At 38.0% G+C, this 22,443-nt stretch overlaps 1 protein-coding gene across 1 annotated transcript in view; it reads right to left on the reverse strand.

Annotated features, from left to right (window-relative positions):
• Positions 1 to 431: 431 nt before the first annotated feature.
• TET2 (tet methylcytosine dioxygenase 2) overlaps positions 432 to 22,443 on the reverse strand; it is a 106,443-nt gene continuing 84,431 nt past the window's right edge. The window contains exons 7-11 of the mRNA XM_016223597.2: positions 19,769 to 19,919; positions 17,562 to 17,651; positions 8,686 to 8,823; positions 6,962 to 7,316; positions 432 to 5,207 (exon numbers count right to left, since the gene is read on the reverse strand). Coding sequence (XP_016079083.2) covers positions 3,697 to 5,207; positions 6,962 to 7,316; positions 8,686 to 8,823; positions 17,562 to 17,651; positions 19,769 to 19,919 — 2,245 coding nt within the window. The 3' untranslated portion in view covers positions 432 to 3,696. The remainder of the gene's footprint in view (positions 5,208 to 6,961; positions 7,317 to 8,685; positions 8,824 to 17,561; positions 17,652 to 19,768; positions 19,920 to 22,443) is intronic.

Consider the following 22,443-nt stretch of genomic DNA (forward strand, 5'->3'; position numbering starts at 1 on the left):
AAGAGGAAGATGTGAATCTACAATCAGGACTGGCCTTAGGCTAGAGCAGTGTGACCTCGGCCCCGCAGTACCTGCTGTCGCTGGTGGCCCTCACAGGCCACACACCGGCAGGGAGGAACGGCCAGTCTGAGGTCAGCAGGTGCTATTACTCTGTTCCTGGCTGACACTGGCTACACATGTAAGGTGAACAGGCTAAAAAGTAAACTGGAAAAGTTGAATATCTAGGCAATTTAATTGGAGAAATATTTTGGCTTTAATTATGTGGATATTACTTTAGATATAGTTTAACATTAAGAATAACCATCTAAAAATTAAGAATAACCATCTAAAAATTATCTTTAAAAAACAAATTATTTGCATTCCCTTTTGCCTCATTGAGATGGCAGTAATTTAGGCAGTAAACAGAAACTTCAACAAGACAAAACTTAGAGTGCATTAAATAAATATAAATTTTATTAAAAACACTCACATAGCATTGTCAGGAATGATATAATAATAAACGCTTTCAAATAACTTGCATTCATAACATTACAATACTTACAGTATTTATAACCATCCTCAGATTTTATAGACAAACCAAACATCTCATGAAAATGAAATGAAAATAAGTTTTTAAAAAAGCATAAAAAAATGCACACGGAGTTCGTTATCTTAGTGTCAAACTGCAAAAGTTTCCTACACAAGTTGACCACTAGCTTGAGAAGTGAATTTACACCACTGTGCGTCAATCAAGATGAAAAATTCATTCAAGTAAAGTTGACACCACTCAGAAGCATTTTCAAGTATGGCTATATAGTCAACCTGACATTCCTATAGAAGCAAACTGGAGATCTGCTTGCCATTCATTCTGAGGCAGGTTCTATATTTACAATTATAGATCTGATATTTACAATATGCCACTCAATTTTCTCTTCTCCTCCCTACCTAACCTCTCCTGAACCCCCAAACTATACTTCCTGCTCTCGCTGGCCAGCAGTTTGACAAGTGACAGTGGATAATATAGAAATCAAATATTCATGTAGGGATGGCTGACTCAAAACCAACAGATGTGCACATGGTAATCAAATATTTGGGGTTAAATACATACTATATGCGAAATATTAAAATCATGTGGTTTGACGTATGCGTTTTTGAAATGGTTGTAAATTGGTCATAGCCGAAAATGAAAGTTTTTTAAAAGACAAAGCCATGTTATAAAGAAAGATTTGACCAATAAACCACAAAGGCTCCTTTGATTAAGAATTTATTTGAAATGTTAAGCAAAAAAGTACTTACACTAAAATGTAATTGTACAGTTGATTGCACACCATACCCCTAAATGTTTTGCCTATTTGGGGAAGTCCTTATGGATCTGTACCTATACTGATTACAGGATCAAAACATCTTTATTTAGAGAGTTGAAAGACTCTAGCCAGCAGCCACTTGCCAAACTCCTGCCTTACAATTTTCCCTTTATCAACTCAGTGCATTCTATTTTCATGTAATTTTTTTCCTGCTTGAAACAGTCAAAATATTCCCCAAACTTTTAAAATGCTTTTCTTTACAATAAAAAGAGTCAACAAGATTTACAAAATTAAGTTTTAGTTACATCAGGACATATACAAGCAAAATAGGAGGGATTCAAAATAAAAGGGTTAAATCCCTGAAAAGGAATATATTTATTAACCTACAATTTTACATAAACACAGGTGACATGTTGGCATAAGGAGAACATGAGCTGAAATATCCCTGATTTTTAGAACAAAAAGGTTGACGTTCAAGTTATACTTGCTAAGAAATCAAGTATTGAAAAAAAAAAAAAAGTATACTTTTTAATTATAAAAAAAAGAAAGACTTGGAAAACTGATGGTACACGATGCTATAAGCTTTCACTCTCAGTTCAATATCCTATTGCCAAACTAGTGTTGAGGTATATGACAAGTAGGAACATCACTCAAACTTTCAATGAATTCTTAGCTCACATTATGATATATTTGTAGCAGGCTGAGTAGCACCATCATGATGTGAATTCTGCTTCAAATCCATATATATATATATGTATATATTTAATTTTTTTTACAGTACTAAAATACTAAAGCATTGCGTTAAAAAAGTTTTGTTTACAATTAATTTACTTACTATACATCTCTTTCACTTTTTCTTTATACAAATTAATGATTTAAAACCACCACAGCAAACCAGCTGCCTGTTTTTCTTTTTTCCTTTTAATTAACAGATTCACATGGAACTAACCCTGTTTATTCATCTTATGCAGGCATCAGTCTGCTCGGTATTCTTGGTAAAGAGGACACTTAAGCTAAGAAATGACAACATCACAATGTACAATTATCAACACAAAGGCAGACTGACATTCGGTTGGCTGAAGAGCATACAGATCCATAGAATCGCTTTGCGTAGGTGAACAGCTTGGTTGAGCCTGTGGCGCGCAGTTAATCATTACTGCAGTTGATAGAAAACTCTGAAAACTACATATTTGAGCAATGAACTTGTCATACAATTTTGTATAAAACCTTTACAGTATAGCATGTGAGATGAGCACCAGAAAACATGTTTTATGGACTGACGTATTCCCTTGCATCCAGTAAGTCCCCTTTTGGATTTAACTGGCTGTATGAAAAATGGACACATTGCTCATCAGCAGACGCATGGCTAAAAGCAAAAATATTTTCAAAGCTTTCCTTTCCTTAAAAAAATCAACTTTGCATTCTAAAATGAAAGTAAACTTTTTTTTTAAACGTCTCAGTACCTTAGCATTGTTCAAGTTGTCAAAGCTTAGGTAGGCAAAGTGCTTCTAAGACACCATTTAAAATATTTATACATATACATGTGTGTGCACATATACATATGTGTGTGCATATATATGTACATATATACGTTTATTGTCCTACAAGGACTTGACTGGATGAGCAAAATCCAGAGGCCTTTAAAATGTCCACATTTTAAAAACAGCTTGTGTAAGAACAGGTCATTATAATAAAAACTTGAATGAAAAGGTACCCCTCTTACTCAAGGGCACTGGAGTTCACTGATAGCATCTTGATGACGTAAAGGCATTAAATTTTCAACTGTTAAAGACACCATTTTTCTTAGCACCATTTCTTAGAACATCCAAACAAATTCAGTGTTTTTCTGTCTATTCATTTACACTTCCTGTAGCTATTTTGATAAATAAAAGTTAATATTAAGATTACAGTAAAAACTGCAGGTTAAAAAGCCATAATTCCAGTATTTCAGTACATCGTATGTTCAGCACCAGATGGTATTTAAGAATCCTGCCACTGTAACACTACAGTACTCGTCTGATTTGTGTCCGTGACTATGCAAACTTGGTATTATTCAAAGTGGTCACAGATGTGGAGAGTTGTAAGGGGGGGGAGTCACATTTACGTATCATCTCATCCAATAATAGAACCAGTGTTTAAAAATGTAAATCATGGAACACTCTCTTCCCCACCTTCGTTTTGCATAGAATGCTTTGGTCTTTCACCTGGATGCCATCTGTGACCACTTAGGAGTCAGTGGAAATTAAGTGCTATGGTAAGGTGACCTCTTTCTTTTGCTGGTGAGCTGAGGTTCTTCCTACCACATTTGTCATGAATACTGAGTCCTTTCCCCACTGCCCGTGTCATGAGAGCTACACTATGGACAGGTTGGTTGTGGTCTTTTCAGATGAGGTAACCAACACAAGGGGCGACATCATACGTATCTGTTGTAAGGCCCTGTGACCCGAGTGAAGGCATATGGAGATGTAGTTACTGTGGAGTCTGTGGTCACGGACATGGTCCTTTCGGCGAGGGACTTGAAGAAGCGCAGGTAAGTGGGCTCGGAGGACTCGTGCGGCTCCGTGGGCTCCCGTTTCACTTTCTTGCCGTGGGTTTTCTGAGGCACGTAGTCAGGGCCGTACTTCTCACACTCCTCTTCTTTCTCGCGGGCTTTCTCGGCCATTTTCGCCTCCCAGAGCGCCAAGCCATGCTTTGGCTCATTCATGCTCTTGTGCTGGTAAAAGACAAGCGATATCCTGGTGGGGTGATTCCTGTTGGGGTTCTTTAGAGGGGTTGTGGCATGAAGCTCACGCTTTGCGCACTCGATGAGAATGGACCCATGAGTCGGGGCCACGGCCACGCCGCCGATGTCAGGATCCAGAAAGCTCTGCTCGCTGTCGGACCAGACCTCACCGTTTTCCTCGGGGGCAGGGGGCTGCTTTTCCTGGCCCTGCGCGTCCGGCCACCGGGGGAAGGCGTCCTGGGCAGCGGGTGCCCCGTCGTGGTTCAGGCCTGCCAGCGCCTTGGGCAGCCCGTTGGCCGCGTGGGAGAGCGCGGCGTTCTCTTTGCTTTGCAGGTGCAGGGCGTGGAGGGAGCTGCTGAACATGCCAGAGGCTGCGCTGTAGGCGGGGAGCATCGGAGATGACGGGTGATGGCCCCCATTTTTATAGTCTATGTTCGGATTGCTCAGATTGGGGGGTAACCTAGGGGTGGCTCCCATGAAGTGACTATCCATCTCGTGGGTGGGGTAAGGAGGAAATGTCCCTACGTGGTGTACATTTGGCCGAATAGTACAACTGCTGAAGGTGTCTCCCTGAATATTCTGGTTTCCGTAAGCTAAGTACTTGGAAGTAAAGCTCTGGCTGTTTCCTAACCTGGGCTGGTAAAGTGTATGGATGGGCGGTAGGTTTAGCTTAGAGAGAGGGCCTTGGCTTGGGTGCCCATAGAGATCCATAGGCTGAGACTGGGGAGAGTAGGAGCCCAGGTACGAGGAGCAGCTGTCCACGGTCACATTCCCATTGCACTGGTATGAAGGGTATTGGTGATTCTGATTTAAAAGCCCAGGGTAGGGGTTCATGGGGTTAGAAGAATTTAGATATGAGCCCGCAGTCTGGGATGAGGTGGAGTAGAAGTTCATGCAGTTGGCACCTCCTCCGTAGATATCTGACGGGTGAGAAGAGCTTGGGTAAGGACCAACTGGAGGGGGTCGTCTCATATATAGATCGGTGGGTCCAGAAGAAGAGTAGGAGTTGACAGCCTCCGAATGATGGTGATGATTCAAGGGGTGATGTGGTGGCGGCTGCTGGGGCGGCGGCTGCTGGGGCGGCTGCGGCTGGGGCTGGGGCTGGGGCGGATGTGGCTGTGGAGGTTGCTTCTGTAGTTGTTGGGGTAGTGACTGGGGCTGGGGCTGGGGCTGGGGCTGCTGGGACAGCTGCATGACTGGTCCTGAAAGTCACAAAAGTTTTGTGGACAAGATAAGAAAAGAACAGGGATAAGCACGCTTGGGTATTATTTTATGAAAGCTGGCAAGGATGCTTAAGTGCATGTAAGAACCACCACCCGGATTATGCAACACCCGTCAAAGAGAAAAGCAAAGTCAGGGTTCTGATCACTGCCTCGCATCATTTTTCTGTGCCTAAAGCATCAGAAATAAAATGGCACACCTCACCACTGTATAGTCTGGTAAGTGAAGGTAACGGTAATAAACATTCAAAAGACATTCCATTAAGAGCTGAATCATACTCTCTGGGGCCTCTGCGCTTCTGACCATGCCAAACTCTCTGATGAAGTGCCCTCCGCCCCCACCCCGCCTCCCTGCTCTTCCTTGGCACAGTCATCCCTTCCTGGAGGAAGCCTTCCAGGGCTTTCGCGGTACTCACTGCAAACATGAGTCACATGAAGCAATAGTCACAATGGATTGTAATTATCCATTTTAGTCCCCTCTTACCCTCCTGAAAAGGAATTTCATGTGGGAAGGGACCATGCCTTATTTTACTTTATTTCTCCATTGCCTGGCATGTAATAATATTGGTTAAATAGTTAAAATAAAGTAGCATGAATTTGTTACGAAAGATTCAGCGATGCTATGAGAAAAAGAACAACATTCATTTAAACACCCAAAGCATCTCGTATAACAAACTTTCAGCTTTGCAAGTGACACTTAAAAAGTCATACTTATTACATTTCATGACCTCACTTAAGAGAGCTACCTGAGATCAGAACAAATGGAGCTGCAGTGGCAGCCCTGACAATTGAAATATTATAGAAACTGGTTAGAAGAGACCAGAGGCCAAGTTCTATGCGCTTATACTTTACAGCTAACTTAAAGGAGGTATCATGGACTGAACAGGACTGACTTCTCTTAGTGAGGGTCAACCCATCAACAAGTGTTTATTAAGCATCTTTTGCATGTTATTTTAAATTACTTAGTTTTTTTGAGCTTCAAAATGAATCAGCAGGAACATCTGACTTTGTGATGCAAAGATGGTTGGTTCTAAGCAAACAGGTTCATTAAACTTAAAAGATATGCATTGTCCTCTTGCTAATGGCTGGGCCGATACCATCATTGGATATGGGCATTACATTGTTGTATGATTCTCTACACTATTAACTGCAGACATAAAGCCAGGGGCTTTGGAAAGAAAATACCAATTAGTATTGATAACTCATGCTCTATAGATGTGATCTACTATGATGGGTAAAAGCTTTGTAAGAACTACACGTGGGCCCACCTCCTAAACCTCAGACTCAGTATGGCTAAAGAAAGGTATCTTACTGTCCTGCCCCTACCCCCGTTAACCCTGTTCCCACTCTTATTTCAATAAATTGCACTGTTTTAGTTATCTAGGCATACAGCTTTGGAGTCATCCTTAAATCTGTCTTCTCCTCATCACAATGTTTTATCACCAGTGTACTGACATTCATTTTGGAAGAATTCACTTCTGTCCATTTCACCACATCACTTACCTATCAGGAGACTTTGCCATTTATTATAGAATAAAATCCAGTTTCCCATCAAGCTGGGGCTGATGGTTGCAATAGTTCAGTACCATCTCCAAGAGCAAAGCCTTGGCCCTACTTTAGAGAAGATTCTGGTTCAGAACTAAAACCATGATCAAATGTAACCTTCCAAAATTAACAGCGCTCATCTTTAAATATCATATAACACACACATCTACAAGGCTTCACACTGACTTTACCTGCCAACTGTTTAGCCTGGGCTGCACTTTCCGTCTGCTTTGTCCGAGACAGGGCTGACTTGTCCTTTTCATTCTTATTTGCACTGTTCTCCAGAGAAAACAGCTTTTCAGCCGCAGCTTTCTTGGCTTCTAGTTTCCTTTGTCGGCACGTCTTCACCGGCTCTGCTAACATTCGGACTTTCCGCCGAAAAGAACTCAGCACCTGAATGGCACCGCTTCGTTTTTTCTCCTCCTGGGCTTCTGCACTCCCAAACTCGTCCACATCAGAGACTTTGTAGAGTGGCAGGACATGGAGCTGCTCATCCTCAGGTTTTCCTCCAATTTCTCGATTGTCTTCTCTCGTGAGGGTGCACACCTGGTAGGAAAATAGGACAGTTAGAGCCTCAGTGTCAGCTGAGTTTCGACCTGGTGCTTTTTGTCCATTTCAGAACCTGTGATCTGTCAGAGGCAAACTCCCCTTCACTCAAAATACCTTCCTAATCCACTGTTCCCTCCCCATCACCTGCTTCGGAGCAGCGAGGTAATCTTCAGGGCTGACTACAGCTCAAGCTATCTTTATTTCTTCCCAGAGTCCAGCACAGCCTCCTAATAATGAGCAGGTGGCTCAACACACGATTAGTGACGATGTTAGATCCTGCGGATGATGAGCCTTGTATTTGTTCTCTCGGGTCAGGCGTCAGCAAACTAGGGTCTGTGGCCAATCTGCCTCCCTGCCTGTTTCTACATGAACCGTGAATTAGGAATGTTTTTGGCATTTTTACAGGACTTTTTAAATTAAAAAGCCTCAAACAAAGAATGTGCCCTATAAAAACCCTATGTGGCCTAGAAAACCTAAAATATTTACTATCTTGCCTTTAATAGAAAAGTTTTCCAACCACTGCCCTAGACCATTAAACCAATACTTTCTCTGCTTCTCAACAAAAACTTTGCACCAGTTTCCTCGAGTTACTTCCACTACTGCTTACCACCTCCCTGAATTCTTTTCTACCCTAGAATATGACTTTAGTGCCTGCCTTCTGTTTTTCATTTTAAGTCTCACTGGTCATCCTCCTTAACAATATCCATGTTGATGACTCATTAGGTTGATTAATGGGTAGTTTCTTCACTTGAACTTTTTCCTGCCTCACCTCCACTCTGGATCACCTCTCTACAGGCAAGCCCACACCCCAGACTTTGTTGGTGTGGAGCGCTGCCCTGCCCTAAGACTGTATTCATGTTCTCCCCATAGCCTCCAATTATAAGGCCCAATGCGTTTCACCCACAGGAATACGTAGTTCTCATGGGCTCTATTTCACTTGGAATCTTCTACAGTAGTTACTGCGACAACGATAACGCGTTTTTTATTTGTACTTCTCTGCAAGGTGAACTGGTACCTTGGCTTGTTGCTTAACTGATTATAACCTACCAGATACCTGACACTTAATTTTTAAAGATTTTTTTTGGCAGCCAGTAGTAGCTGCCAAATGCAGAGTCACTGGTTTAGATTAGCACCAGGAATTTCCATGATTTTCATGTGCTTGTCAACACAGTTTCCCCTAGTGTGCCAACCTGTTATGAGACCGCTCGTTATGCCAAACAATTATGTAACAGCAGCTCATTCATGAAAACGCTGCTGTGCAGTGTGACACCTGCGGAGAACATGTTACTCTAAGCAAATGCTGCTCACTGCCAGCCCTCTCCTCCTCCGCAGGACACGCTGCTCGCCTGTCCTCAGCCCTGCTTACCAAGGTGCTGCCGTTCTGCATGTTGTGCAAGTCTCTATGGGCGTGAGCACAGAAGTCCAAGCAGGCAGTGACCCCTGAGAACGGGCGGCCTTCCTTCAGACCCAGGCGGCACTCTGGCGCTCTGTGTTCGTATTCAATCTGAAAAACAAAAGCGTGTGTTTGAGTGGGGAGGTACCAAGGCATTTGAAATTCTTAGGCATACATCTGACAAACAGGTACGGACTTGTGCACCAAATAGACGCTTTAACATTTAGAACTTGTAGAAATATGGCATACTTTATAACCAAAAACATGATAGAATGACACACAATAAAGCAAATACCTTGACACGGTAAAGCTGTTATTTGACAGTGTTATTGAGGTATAGCTGACATACATTAAATAGAATATATTTAAGTGTACTATTTGATAAGTTTTGACATATGTATACACGCAACCATTGCCACAATCAAAATAATGTACGTTACACCACTCCCAAAAGTTTCCTTATACCCCTTTATAATTCATGCCTCCCTTTTGTTCCCAGGCAACTACTGATCTATTTTCTGTCACCACTAATAAGTTTGCATTTGCTAGAATTCTATATAAATGGATTCATTTTGAGTTAATTTTTATATATGGTATGGGGTTAAGAGTCAAGGCTAATTTTTTCCCATATGCTATCCAACTGTTCGAACACCGCTGGACCAAATTGAACTGTACCAAATTGAATTGTTTTTCTTGAAAGCTGACCATATGTGTTGGATCTATTTCTAGACTCTCTCATCTTTTGGTATATTATGGTGTGTGTGTCTGTGTATACCAATACCAACTATCTTGATGTACTAAAAATCTACATTTATTAGTAATCTTGAAATCACAGTATAAATCTTCAAATTCTGTTCTTTAAAAATAATTGTTTGACCATTCCAGGTCCTTTGCATTTCTATGTATTTTAGAATAACCTTGTCAGTATCTATGAACACCTGGTGAGATTTCAATAGGTCATATATTGAGTTCCTTTGCATTGATTAATTTGGGGACAACTGACATCTTAACAATATTGCCTTTGTGATCCCTGAATATGATATAGCTCTCCGATTATTTAGGTGTTCTATAATTTCTCTCAGCCATGTTTTATAGTACCGATTTATATATATATATATGTGTATATACATATATATATTTATTGATTTCAGAGTGAGGAAGGGAGACAGAGAGACAGAAACATCAATGATGAGAGTCACTGATACGCTGCCTCCTGCACGCCCCCTGCTGGAGATCGAGCCTGCAACCTGGGCATGTGCCCTGACCAGGATTCGAACCTGGATCATGGGTCAAAGCTCAACCGCTGAGCCATGCCAGACGGGCTAGTGTACAGATCTTATACATTTTTGTGAACTGTGTGCCTAAAAATTTCACATTTTAATTGCTATTGGTTTTCATTTCAATTCTTGTTTATTGCTATTAGGAATACATTTGATCTTTGTGTTTTGCAACTTTGCTAATCCATTTATTAGTTCTAGGAGTTTTGTGTGGGTTTTTGTAAATTCTTTGGGACTTTCTATGTAGACAAGCATGCTGTCTGCAAATAAGAACAGTTCTATTTCTTCCTTCCTATCCAATCTGCATTCTTTTAATTTCTTTTCCTTGCCTAGTGCATTGTCTAAAATTTTCAGTTAGCTGTGAAATAGAAGTGGTGAGAATGAAGTCCTTGTCTTGCTCCTAATCTTAGGGGTAAAGTTTTCAGTCTTTCACCATTAACTATGATGTTAGCTGTAGGTGTCTGATCTATGCCCTTTATTAGGCTGAGAAAGTTCTTTCTATGGATGTTGAATTTTGTCAAATGTTCCTTTATCTATTGAGATAATTATATTTTTCCTATTATGTTGGTTAATATGGTGAATTATATTGATTGATTTTTTTGAATGTTAAATGAACCAATAAAATAAACTTCATTTGGTCATGATGTATTATTCCTTCTACACATTGCCAAATCTAATTTGCTAAAATTTAATTAATTTTCATATCAATAGTTATGAAGAACACTTGGCTATGGTTTTCTTTTTCTTTAAAGCCTTTGGTTCCAGTATCAGAATATTTCTAGCCTCATAGAAAGAGTTGAGAAGTTTTTATTTCTTTTCTATTTTCTAGAAACATTTCCACTGAATTATTATTTATTCTTTAATGGATCAAATTTGGAAGGCAAATCATCTGGAGCTGGAGTTTTCAGAAAAGTTTTTAGCTAAAAATTCAATTTCTTAACAGGTAGCAGACTACTCATAAGATTTAGTTTTTCATTAGTAAGCTTTGGCAATTTGTGTTTTTCAAGGACTTTACCCGTTTCATCTAAGTTGTTGAACTTATTGGCATAAAGTTTTAATAACATGTCTTTCTTATTCTTTTAACGGCTCTAGGATCTGCGGTGATCCTCATTTCTAATTCTTGATATTGGCAATGTGTCCCTTGTCTTTTTTTCCTGGTTGAATCGACTCCAAGTACCAGCTTTTGGTTTCCTGACTTATTCTCTTATTCTCTGTATTTTATTTCATTGATTTCTGTTCTTTTCTTTAGTTTTTCCTTTCTTTTGCCTTTTAGGATAAAAATTGCTCTCCTAATCTAAGTTTTTAGGGCAGAAGCATAGATCACTGATTTGAAACTTTGTTTTTTCTAACGTTAGTGTTCAATGCTATAAATGTCTCATTAAGCAAGACTTTATAGCTGCATCCCACAAATTTTAATGTCATATCTTAACTTTCATTTAGTTTGAAAGACTTTCTAATTTCCCTTGTAATTTATTCTTTGGCCTATATAGAAATATACTGCTCCATTTCCAGATATTTAGAGATTTTGTAGGTATCTTTATGGTACAGATTTTAACTTAATTGGCTTTAATTTAAGCGGCTGCTTGCTTTAAGGTTTACAGTGTACTTGAACTCACCACAGTCTACATTCAAGTAATATTATACCACTCTACATAGAAGAACCTTATAACAGTATACAGTAGCCTCCCCTTTATTTGCAATTGTGGCTTTCCACAGTTTGTTACCTATGGTCAACCATGGTCTGAAAATATGAAATAGAAAATTCCAGAAATAAACAATTGATGTGTTTTAAATTGCACACCACTCTTGAGTACTGTGAAATCTCACACCATCCTGCTCAGTCCCACCTGAGCCGTGAGTCATCCCTCTGTCCAGCATCTCCAGCTGTATGTGCCACCTGACCCATCCATTAGTCACTTAGCAGTCATATTGCTATCAGATTGACAGTCATATTGCTATCAGATTGACTGTGTGGTATCGAGGTGCTTGTGTTCAAGTCACCCTTATTTTACTTAATGTCCTCAAAGCACTTGAGTGGTGATGCCAGTAACTTGGATATGCCAAAGAGAAGCCATAAACTGCTCCCTTTAAATGAAAAAGTGAGTACAGTACAGCAAGACATTTTGAAAGAGACCATATTCACATAACTTTTATTACAATATATTGTTGTAATTGTTCTGTTTTATTATTAGTTATTGTTGTTACTCTCTTTCTATGCCTAATTTATAGATTAAATTTTACCATAGGTATGCATATATAGCACAAAACAGAATATTTATTTTACTTTAAATTTTATTTATTTTGAATTTATCTTTATTGTTCAAAGTATTACAAATGTCCCCCCTTTTCCCCACTGACCCCCTCTCATCCTGCTCCTGCCACCAGGCCTTCACTGCATTATTGTCTGTGTCCATGGGTTATGCATATATGCATATAAGTTTAAACATCTTTAGATGGGACCAGGATAGTTTAATCTAATTCTGCTACGGAGGCCATACGATTCTGAATATGCTGTTTTCCATTTCGTGTGTTAATAGGTCTTTTCCTTCTGAATGGTATTAAGAAAAACTTTCTGGGTCCTGTCTGAAACCAAGGGGTTGTTCTGCCTGATCCTTTTGATGGCTCTTTCTACAGCCTTGGTAATCTCCTCACATGCATACACTGTTCAGTACCCAGCTGAAGTCTCGAGCGGAACCCTCCATAGCTATCGGGAGCTGTTCTCAATGATGCCTCATCCCTGGTACACTGGGTTGTGAATTCTATGACGTTCCCCAAATTCTAAGCTTTGTCTCCTCAATGCGTAGGCAACCCTGGATGCTCCTCCCTGCCCGGAGCCTAATGTGCTCTTCAGGAAATAAGTAATGGTAATCATAGGTTCACCTTTTTTAAATTTATTGGGGTGACATTGGTTCACAAAAACCATACAGGGTTCAAGTGTACAACTTAACAAAACATCATTTGCACGCTGCATTGTAAGCTCATTGCCCCAAGCAAAGCTTCTTTCAGTCCCCATCTCCCCCTGCCATCCCCCCTCATCCCCCTTTCCCTCTGGCTATCACCAGGCTGTTGTCTGTGTCCATGTGATACGTTCACCTTTTTCATTTCCCTTTTCTCTGGCATTATTATCTTGTGTTTTGTCTTCCCCTACATATATATTTCGTTGTCTTTTTACTATGTAAAAGTAAATCGGTTCCTGTGAATTCATCATGGCTAGAAGCTGAATCACAACATGACATTTTTGATGGCTTGAATGTTATGTACTACTGGGTTCACATAGTATATTTGTGTATTGAAACTTGTGACTCTGGCCAAAGGAAAGTGAAGGTGTGTACACCTTTATTTCATAGTTGTGTGGTTTGTGACTGTTTAGTCCATGCCGTGGTGTAGTCAGAATCATTCTGCTCCTTGAATAAAAATGTGTAGGAAATCTAGTTGGTCATTAGACAGACTTCTGTCATCTCATAAGAAATACCATGCTGGGGTTTGTGAATGAATTACTGAAAATTCATCTTCATGTCTGGAAGACAATTCTAAGTGCATGGCTTTCTGATGATATAAAGCTGAACTATTCAAAAGGGTAGCCACTAACTACACATGGCTATTTAAATTTAAATTAATAAAAATAAAAATTCATTAACTCAATTGCACTAGCCATATATCAAGTGTTCAATAAACACATGTGCTTAGCAGCTATTGTACTATACAGCGAAGACAGGATTATTTCCATTGACATAGAAACTTCTGTTGGATAGCACTGGGTAAAGTATCATCTCCACATATGATGAAAACACATTTTAAGATTTGACCTGCTAATTCAAGCAGGTTTAATATCAAGACAACCATAAAAAAGACTGAGTAAATGTAAGTCTACTGGGCAGATATAAAGAAAGAATATATACATTGAGAATAACTATGTTCTAACTCCATGGAATTGACAGAGGAAATGCTTTGAAGATCCTAAGAAGCTTAATGTTAGCAACAGGACTTTAACTATGAAAACAGGGAGTAAAGCAAGGAAGTGCATTCATATATGAGCAATAAAGACAAATTCAGTTGGGGGAAGCGGTCAAAGAACAGATGGTAAGTTTTGACAGCATCTGTAATCTCAAAACATCTTCCCATTTGCTGTGTGGAAAGAATCACATGGCTGTTGTTGTTTTTTAATCTCTAAGCCATGTTAACTCACATACATGAACATTACCAATAGTGCCTACCATGCAATATAAAAGACACCTTATCCATTCACAGCCACTAATTGAATTAATTTATAGAGATACTACATCTAATTTTTATGTATGAATGTACATAGTATTTAAATTTTATTTTGTGGTAAGAACACAACATGAGATCTATCCTAACAAAATTTTAAGTGTACAATACATTATTACTAACTATAGGTATAAATGTTGTACAGCAGATCTCCAGAGCTTATTAATCTTGCTTAACTAAAACTATGCCCATTGATTAGTACATCTACACATTTACTCCTATATAAATACTGAAACACATCTCAGAAGTTATATATAAAATCATCTTGTTGTAACTCAAAAATTTGAGTACCCTCATATTTTGGGTACTCCAAGTTCAAGAAATGCATAAAATACTCCAAAGAAAATGTAATAGGGTAGGATATAAATGCTTAGAAAATCAGGTGTGTATGAGACAGTCTACAATGAAAATCAAAGGAGTAAAAAGAACATCAACGTTTTGTTATTCTGTCCATTCCCCCAGCTAAAATAATTTGATTAATAGCGGCTATAAAAAATTCATTCAACAGAAAGTGGTCAAACTTAAAATCCGGCAATATAGACTCAATTCATTTTCTTCTTTTATAGCTTGATTTATTGTGTTTCTCACCTAGAATTATTTTTCAACAGTAACAAAGTATCACTTATACTTTCCTGCGATACTGACTAAAATAGGTAAGGTTATAAAATAGTTTTAATACCACTACTATAAATCACATTTAAAATAATTTTCATAGACATTCATATACATTTTTAAAATCCTAAGTTGTGACACAACACAACTTATAAAAAGACCGTCATTATTAAATTTGCTTCCTTTGCTCCCACTAAAATAGAGTTGAGGTTTAGGGAAAGTATTAAAAGTTAAGGTTTACGGAAAGTGCTAAAGTACACTGTGGAAACAAGAGCAGCTAAGTCATTCATGAAGACTGGTCCCCTGTATCTGCTATTAAAGCATCTAATCCCATTCGTCTTCAATGTGAGTACATGTTTGCCAAATGTACTGCTCCCTTCGTTCTTCCCGACCCTTTCTGCTGTGGACTCTGCTTCACGCCTTCTCATCGCCTCAAGCTTTCCTCAGTCTGTGCCTCCCTCTTTCCCTTAAATCCGTACCCTCTCTGACTCCACTGCTCCTACCCCTAGCCCTACCCCTAGCCCTTCCCTGGCCTCTCTTCCTCCACTTACCCATAAGTGGTGATGTGCTCCAGAGTCCCATCATTCCCATCAGCCCCTCTCCTCTTTATAATCTCCACTCTGAAAAACAGGCATTTGCGCCTATGTATTCAACTTCAACTACTTCCTGCATTTTTTTGGTTAATTTCTTATTTTTTTTATTCTTCAAAACATTATGGATGTCCCCTTTTTTCCCCATTGACCCCTCCCACCCTGCACCGACTCCCCTCCCCAGGCCTTCACCACACTATTGTCTGTGTCCACGGGTTATGCGTATATGCATATAAATTCTTAGGTAATCTTCCCCCCCCTTCCCTCTGACTTTCGTCAGTCTGATCTATGCTTCCATGCCACTGAATCTATTTTGTTCATCAGTTTATTATGCTCTTTAGATTCCACATATAAGTGAGATCATGTGATGTTTATAATTCCCAAATCTACAATCGCTAGCCTGGGTTTTTCCTTTCAATTTTCCAGATAACTATCCCAGAAATATATAAAATCTAGCGTGTCCAGAATGCAATTTATCATCTTCCCATTCTCTCCCCCAAACTTGCTTTTCCTCACTGATTCCTGATACTAGTTAACAGACCTACCTGTTCAAGCCAGAACTTTGCTGGATTCTCTTGCAAATCCAATTGATCACTACATCCTGTCAGTTCCACCTCAAATATTTCACATACTTATTTCCTTTTCTCCATCACTACTGCCGCTTCTTTAATTTCGGACCTTACCATCTCTTGCCCAATGACTGCAATAGCCTACTTCTTCTGCAATTTAATCTTCCACTCACCTGAGTTATATTTCCTTTATTTGGGTAGTTGAGTGACGTTTTAAAATGAAATCACTTCACCCTCCCCACCCTCAACACACACTTAACATACTCAGGTGAAGTTCAAAGATCTTTATGATGACCTCCAAGGATTTGTGACCTTACATCTGAACTGTAGTCTCAAGGAGAACCTTTTTGTTTCTTCAGAAATGTCTGCATATTTCATTCCCAGCTATTACTGTATTATTCTGTAATTGCTATTTTATATATCTATATCTCTTTTACAGAAAAAAATCCTTAAAGACAGAAAACTACATCACTCATATTTATGTTCACAGTGACAAAACAGTGTCTGGTATTAACAGGTTTTCATTTAATGCTTTTGTTGTTATTGAAACAGGAAATACTTTTATAATCTTTTGCCTCCTTCATGAGTATGTCTGAACAAATATTTTAGAAAACCTAGCCCTGGAGAGTATTATGCTGAGTGAAATAAGCCAGTCAGAGAAAGACAAGTACCATATGATTTCACTCATATGTGGAATCCAATGAACAAAATAAACTTAACGAAATGGAGACAGACTCATGGATATAGAGAACAGACTGACAGCTGTCAGAGAGGAGGGGGAGAGGGGCTGATTGAGAAGAGTGAAGGGATTAAGCAAAGGAAAAAAAAAAAGACTCCTGGACACAGACAACAGTGTGGTGATTGTCAGAGGAAAGGGGGTGGGTGGGAGGAAAGAGCTAGAAGAGGGTAAAGGGGGGGGAGATATGGTGATGGAAGGAGACTTGACTTGGGATGGTAAACACAATGTAATATACACATGATGTATTGTAGAATTGTATACCTGAAACCTATATAATTTTATTAACCAATGTCACGCCAATAAAGTCAATAAAAAAGAGAAAACCTAGCCTTCCAAATAGGTACAGTGTAGAACATACTTAGGAAATAAGAAGAAAATGTTTTGGCTTGGTTTATGGAGCCAAGGTGAAAATAAAGAGGACCTAGCAAAGTCTGGTGTATCTGGACACTTACAAAGTAGTGCACCCATAGCCTTATGAAGTGGTTGAACCTATAGTTTGGGCCACATCATTTTAATTAATCACCAAAGTCTGCTTACAGAGACAAAATTATTCATATGAGAACAAGATCAGAAGATATTTTGAGCCTCAAAAGCTCATTAATATTTACAGATTAAAAGACCAAAATGGTGTGATTTTTGTTTACCAGAAACAGAACACTGCAGTGACTTCAACAATTAGAGAAAAAGTTAGAAAAATTTTAAAAAAATCATTGCTTCAAAAATATTTTTGGCAGTAGGTAGGTCATCAATAGTAAGTAAATGGTTCCAATTACTTTCAATGATTTAAACTTACCTGATTATTATATGCGTCAGGTGCAAGCTTCTTGTATGTTGGTGCCATAAGGGTCGACAGGTTTTGTAAATGAGACTCCAGTTTCTCTTCCTGTATAAAATAAATAATTCTACATATTAAATTCTAAATTCATTCTCTCTGTATATGAGAGAGACTATCAGTTAGATCCCTCCCTCTATATTTTAGATCCAAATCACTATACACTATTCTTCTTACTAAATGTCTAAAGCATCTTAACATGACTATTTCTAACTGCAAGTAAAGGCCATATGTTACCTAGTTTTGTATGTACTATTAAATACCTGACTCTTCAGTATTTTCATAAGATTAATCAACTTTCCACTTTGCCTGCAGATATTTGGTATTTTATAAATAGAAGCCTATGCTGGTAGTAGGGTTAGGAGAATGAAACTATATGGTCTTAAAGAAGTCCCATTCTCTACTCCCTCTCCAATTAGCTGCCAAGGAAGATGAGCTATTAAAAGGATTTGTTTGGTTTAATTTGTCTATTTCTAATCTCTGTAGTTTTAAATGTCTATTAAAATAGCACTTCAAAATTTGAAAGGATCTCTTCATATAACTAAAAACTACTTGATGTTTCAAATACCAACAAAACCTTCAGAACTACAATGTGGTATATATGAAGAACTTTGTAAAGTTTACTCGAAAGGAGAAATGTTCAGTTACCCACCCCCACCCCCCAAGAATAGATTTTTTAAAGTTATGTATGCTTTTGAAAACTATAGGTGATACTACTTAGTTGTTCAATTCATACTTAGAAGTTCTCATTTCATATTGATATTTCTCTAAAAGTCTTGGGAGATGTAACCAACAGGCAGAGATGCACTTATTCACACTTTAGAAGAGACGGAGCTTCTGAGCAGAGATCTCCCACCCAACTGAGGGAGGAGGTTCTAGCCATTCCTTGGATTCGGTCTACATGAAACCTGGCTAGAGCGATAAACATTTATGACAGAGTGGTGAGAAAGCTCTCCAGTGAGGAGAATTCAAATGGCTGACAGCATGCAAAACTGCTGCTCTTCATTAGAGTTATTAATTTTTTTCTTTTGAAAAGGGGACTTCTAGCACATTTAATATAGTTTATTAAAGATATGATTCTATGAAAAATTATATTACAATTTCAGGAGTTTTTGTACTTTATTAAACTTCCACTTACTCTTATAGTCATAAATAATAAAGTTAACAGATTTTTCATTTAGAAGGACATATCAATATAATATCCATAACTATATATTTCAAATGCAGTAAAAATCTGCAAGATAATTATAAGGTGTACAGAATAACTAAAAATTTGGTCATATCTAAATGCTAAATATACTGAGCTTTTTAAAATTATTCAATCAGCATACTCTAGAATGCATGCTACCCAAAAGTTGTTAAATTTGATACAAACCTGGAAGTTATATTTTGAGAAATATATATTCTTGAGAAAAGACAAAAACCAGTGACTTCAATAAGAAATCAGTGTTCATTTATTTCAATTATACTTTTATATTAAAATCTAAATAAGTTTTAGGTACTTGAATGCATTCATTATAGTAACTGAATTACTGGATCTCATGGTGTGAAAATGTGACTAGAAAAGGTCTTTTCTGAAAGTGGAAGTCATGAACATGACTTCTATTATTCAGGTTCAAAAGATAAAAGTTTTAAGAGTGAAGTGGTAACATGCAGTTTTTATGTGTTTTTAAAAAATATATCTTTATTGATTTCAGAGAAAGGAAGGGTGAGGGAGAGAGAGACAGAAACATCAATGGGAAAGTCATCATTGATCCGCTGCCTCCTGCACGCTCCCGACTGGGGATGGAGCCTGCAACCCAGGCATGTGCCCTGACCGGGAATCGAACCGGGATCTACTGGATCCTAGGTCGATGCCCAACCACTGAGCCATGCCCGGCCAGGCTAGTTTTAATATTGAAATGACAGTGTTTAAAACTCTAGAATTAACATAAAAATATCAAAAGGATGAAGAGTTTACGTTGTTTTATCTATTACTTTGGTATAACATGGTTATTGTTATGCTAACTTAATACATTATTGTAATGTGTCTACAGTTTAGCAAAAATTTTGGTGATTCATCTCTGAGATTAAATTCTTGGTTAGAGTTTAATGGAGTATGCCATATTCATCTGTGCTCATCAATTCTCCAGGAAATATAGAGATTATACATCAGGAAGTAAACAAACCTCTTTTGGATCATCCCCAAGCAGCTTAAATTTTCTTGGTATCTTGCTTCTGGCAAACTTACATCCATTGTAGTACATGCTCCACGAACAACCAAAAGAAAAGGAGGCACCACAGGTCTCTGGGTCCAGCCCTTGACAGGCACAGGTTCTCCTGAGAAAATCAAAGGATCAAGTTCATGGCTATGGATAGCATTATCGAGGCTACCAATCTCATATTCTGTGTGTCTGCATGCAAATATGACTGCAAATTAGTTTTTTACGATGTCTAATCTAACTCTGTATTAAGCTGTGGCATAATCACATCAGAAAAGAACTATTTTGATTGACTTTAAAACACAATTGAAAGAAACATTTTATTGTAGTATAAAATAGACATGGAAAAGTACAGAAAATTTTATAGCTTGCAAATGCTCACAAATGAAATATCCAAGACGTAGCATCCAAATGAATAAACAAATAATATATTGGCACCCCAGAATCTCCTATTAATTTTTCCTTCCAGCGTTGTCCCTCAACAGTAACTTCTTTCAGAAAAGATCCATTTTGCCTGTTTTTTTAATAGTTTTTATTTTATATATAGTTTTGCCTTTTATATATATATGTATATACATACACACACATATATAGTCTTGCCTATTTTTATACTACATATATGATACTATATAGTTTTGCCTATTAGTATTAAAATACTTTATTAAGATACTAATATTAAATATATTGTACATATAAAAATAGGCTAACCTATATACTTACATACACACATATGTATATGGAAGTACACAGTATAAGCTGACTTGTGTCTTGCTTTTGTTCAACGTTCTGTTTAGAATATCCATCCATGTTGCATGTGTTGAACTTTACTCATGTATTTATCCATTGAGTTCAGCTTTCCATCATATGCCACAAATTAACCATTCTATTACTGACGGGTATTTGAGTGCTTTCTAGTTTTTGGCTAAAACACACTACTGTGATTCACAGCCCAAGTCAAATATATCCTAAGAGCAATAAACAGACAAGCTAAGAAGCCAAAAAACAAAACATGATAAAACAACCTACTTATAATTGTAAGATATTTAAAGTGTACAATGTGATGGTTTGGTATATGTATAAATTGTGAAAGGATTCCTCCATCGAGTTCATTCACACATCCATCAGCTCACATGCTTATCTTTTTTTTTTTTTTTGGTGTGGAAAGAACATTTAAGTTCTGTTTTCTTAGCAAATTTCAAATATATAATACAGTGTTGTCAGCTATAGCCATGTCATACATTAGATCCTGAGACCTTATTCATAATTGAAATATTGTATCCTTTTATAAGCCTCTTCCTATTTACTTTGCTCCCGAGCCTCTCACAACCCCTTTTCTACTCTGCTTCTATGAGTTCGACTTTCTTTTGGTTTGTTTTTGATTTCACATAAAAGTGATACCATGCAGTATTTGTCTGGCTTACTTTATTTAGCATAATGTCCTCCACGTTAATCCATGTTGTCACAGATGTCAGGGTTTCCTTTTTTAAGGCTAAATAGTACTCCTGTGTATGTATGTGTATGCACATACCACATCTTCTTTACCTATTATCTGTTGATGGACACTTAGGTTGTACCCACACTTTGATTATTGTGAATGCTGCTGCTGCAGTGAACATTAGAGTGCAGTTATCTCTTTGAGATAATAATTTCATTTCCTTTGGCTATATACCCAGAAGTGGTATTCCTGGATCATATGGTAGTTCTATTTTTAATTTTTGAGGAATCTCCATACCATGTTCCATAGTGGCTGTACCAGTTTACGTTCCCAACAACGAAGTACAGGGTTCCCTTTCTTCCACATTCTTCCTAATGCTTGTTCTCTCTTGTTTTTTGATAATAGACATTCTAACAAATGTGAAGTAATAGCTCATTGTGGTTTTGACTGGTATTTCCTGATGATTAGTGATGAGAAGTACCTTTCATGTACCTGTTGGCCATCTGTATGTCTTTTATATAAAGATGTTTATTCAGGTTCCTTGCCCAAATTAATTTTTTTTTGCTATTAGTTCTATGAGTCCCTTGTATATTTTGGATATTCCATAGGTTGCCTTTTAATTTTGTTGATGGTTTCCTTTGCTGTACAAAAGCTTTTTAGTTTGATGTGGTCCCACTTGTTTATTTTGCTTTTGCTGCCTTAGCTTTTGGTGTCAAATCCAAAAATCATTGTCAAGACCAATGTCAAGAAGCTTACCCCATGGGTTCAAAACAGGCCTCCCCAAGATGTGCCACTTTAGCATGTGAATTATTCTTAAAGGCAACAGCAACCTTGTGGGCTCACAAGAGACTTTTACCTCTCCTTCAAAAAATTTAAATTAGGAGACTTGCCTAAAATAAGAGTTATCACCAGAAATAATTTTTATGACTTGTCTACAGGGCAGGACAAAATTATAATTACTGAACATCTATTTTTATGACTTGTCTACAGGGCAGGACAAAATTATAATTACTGAACATCTATTTTTCCTAGCATTCATCCTGCAAATGAACTTCCTCCCTTCTGAAGCCCCAAGGTTCCTTAACTCAGAATATTATGTATATATACCTCATTTTTCCTTTCTCTGAACCTCTCCTGTATGGGAGGTCTCTTACTCTCTCATATATGTGGTATTCCCATATATACACATGTAATTAAACTTGGTTAT

The sequence above is a fragment of the Miniopterus natalensis genome, chromosome 1 (assembly GCF_054644295.1).
Source record: "Miniopterus natalensis isolate mMinNat1 chromosome 1, mMinNat1.hap1, whole genome shotgun sequence".
In the NCBI taxonomy this organism is placed as follows: domain Eukaryota; kingdom Metazoa; phylum Chordata; class Mammalia; order Chiroptera; family Miniopteridae; genus Miniopterus; species Miniopterus natalensis.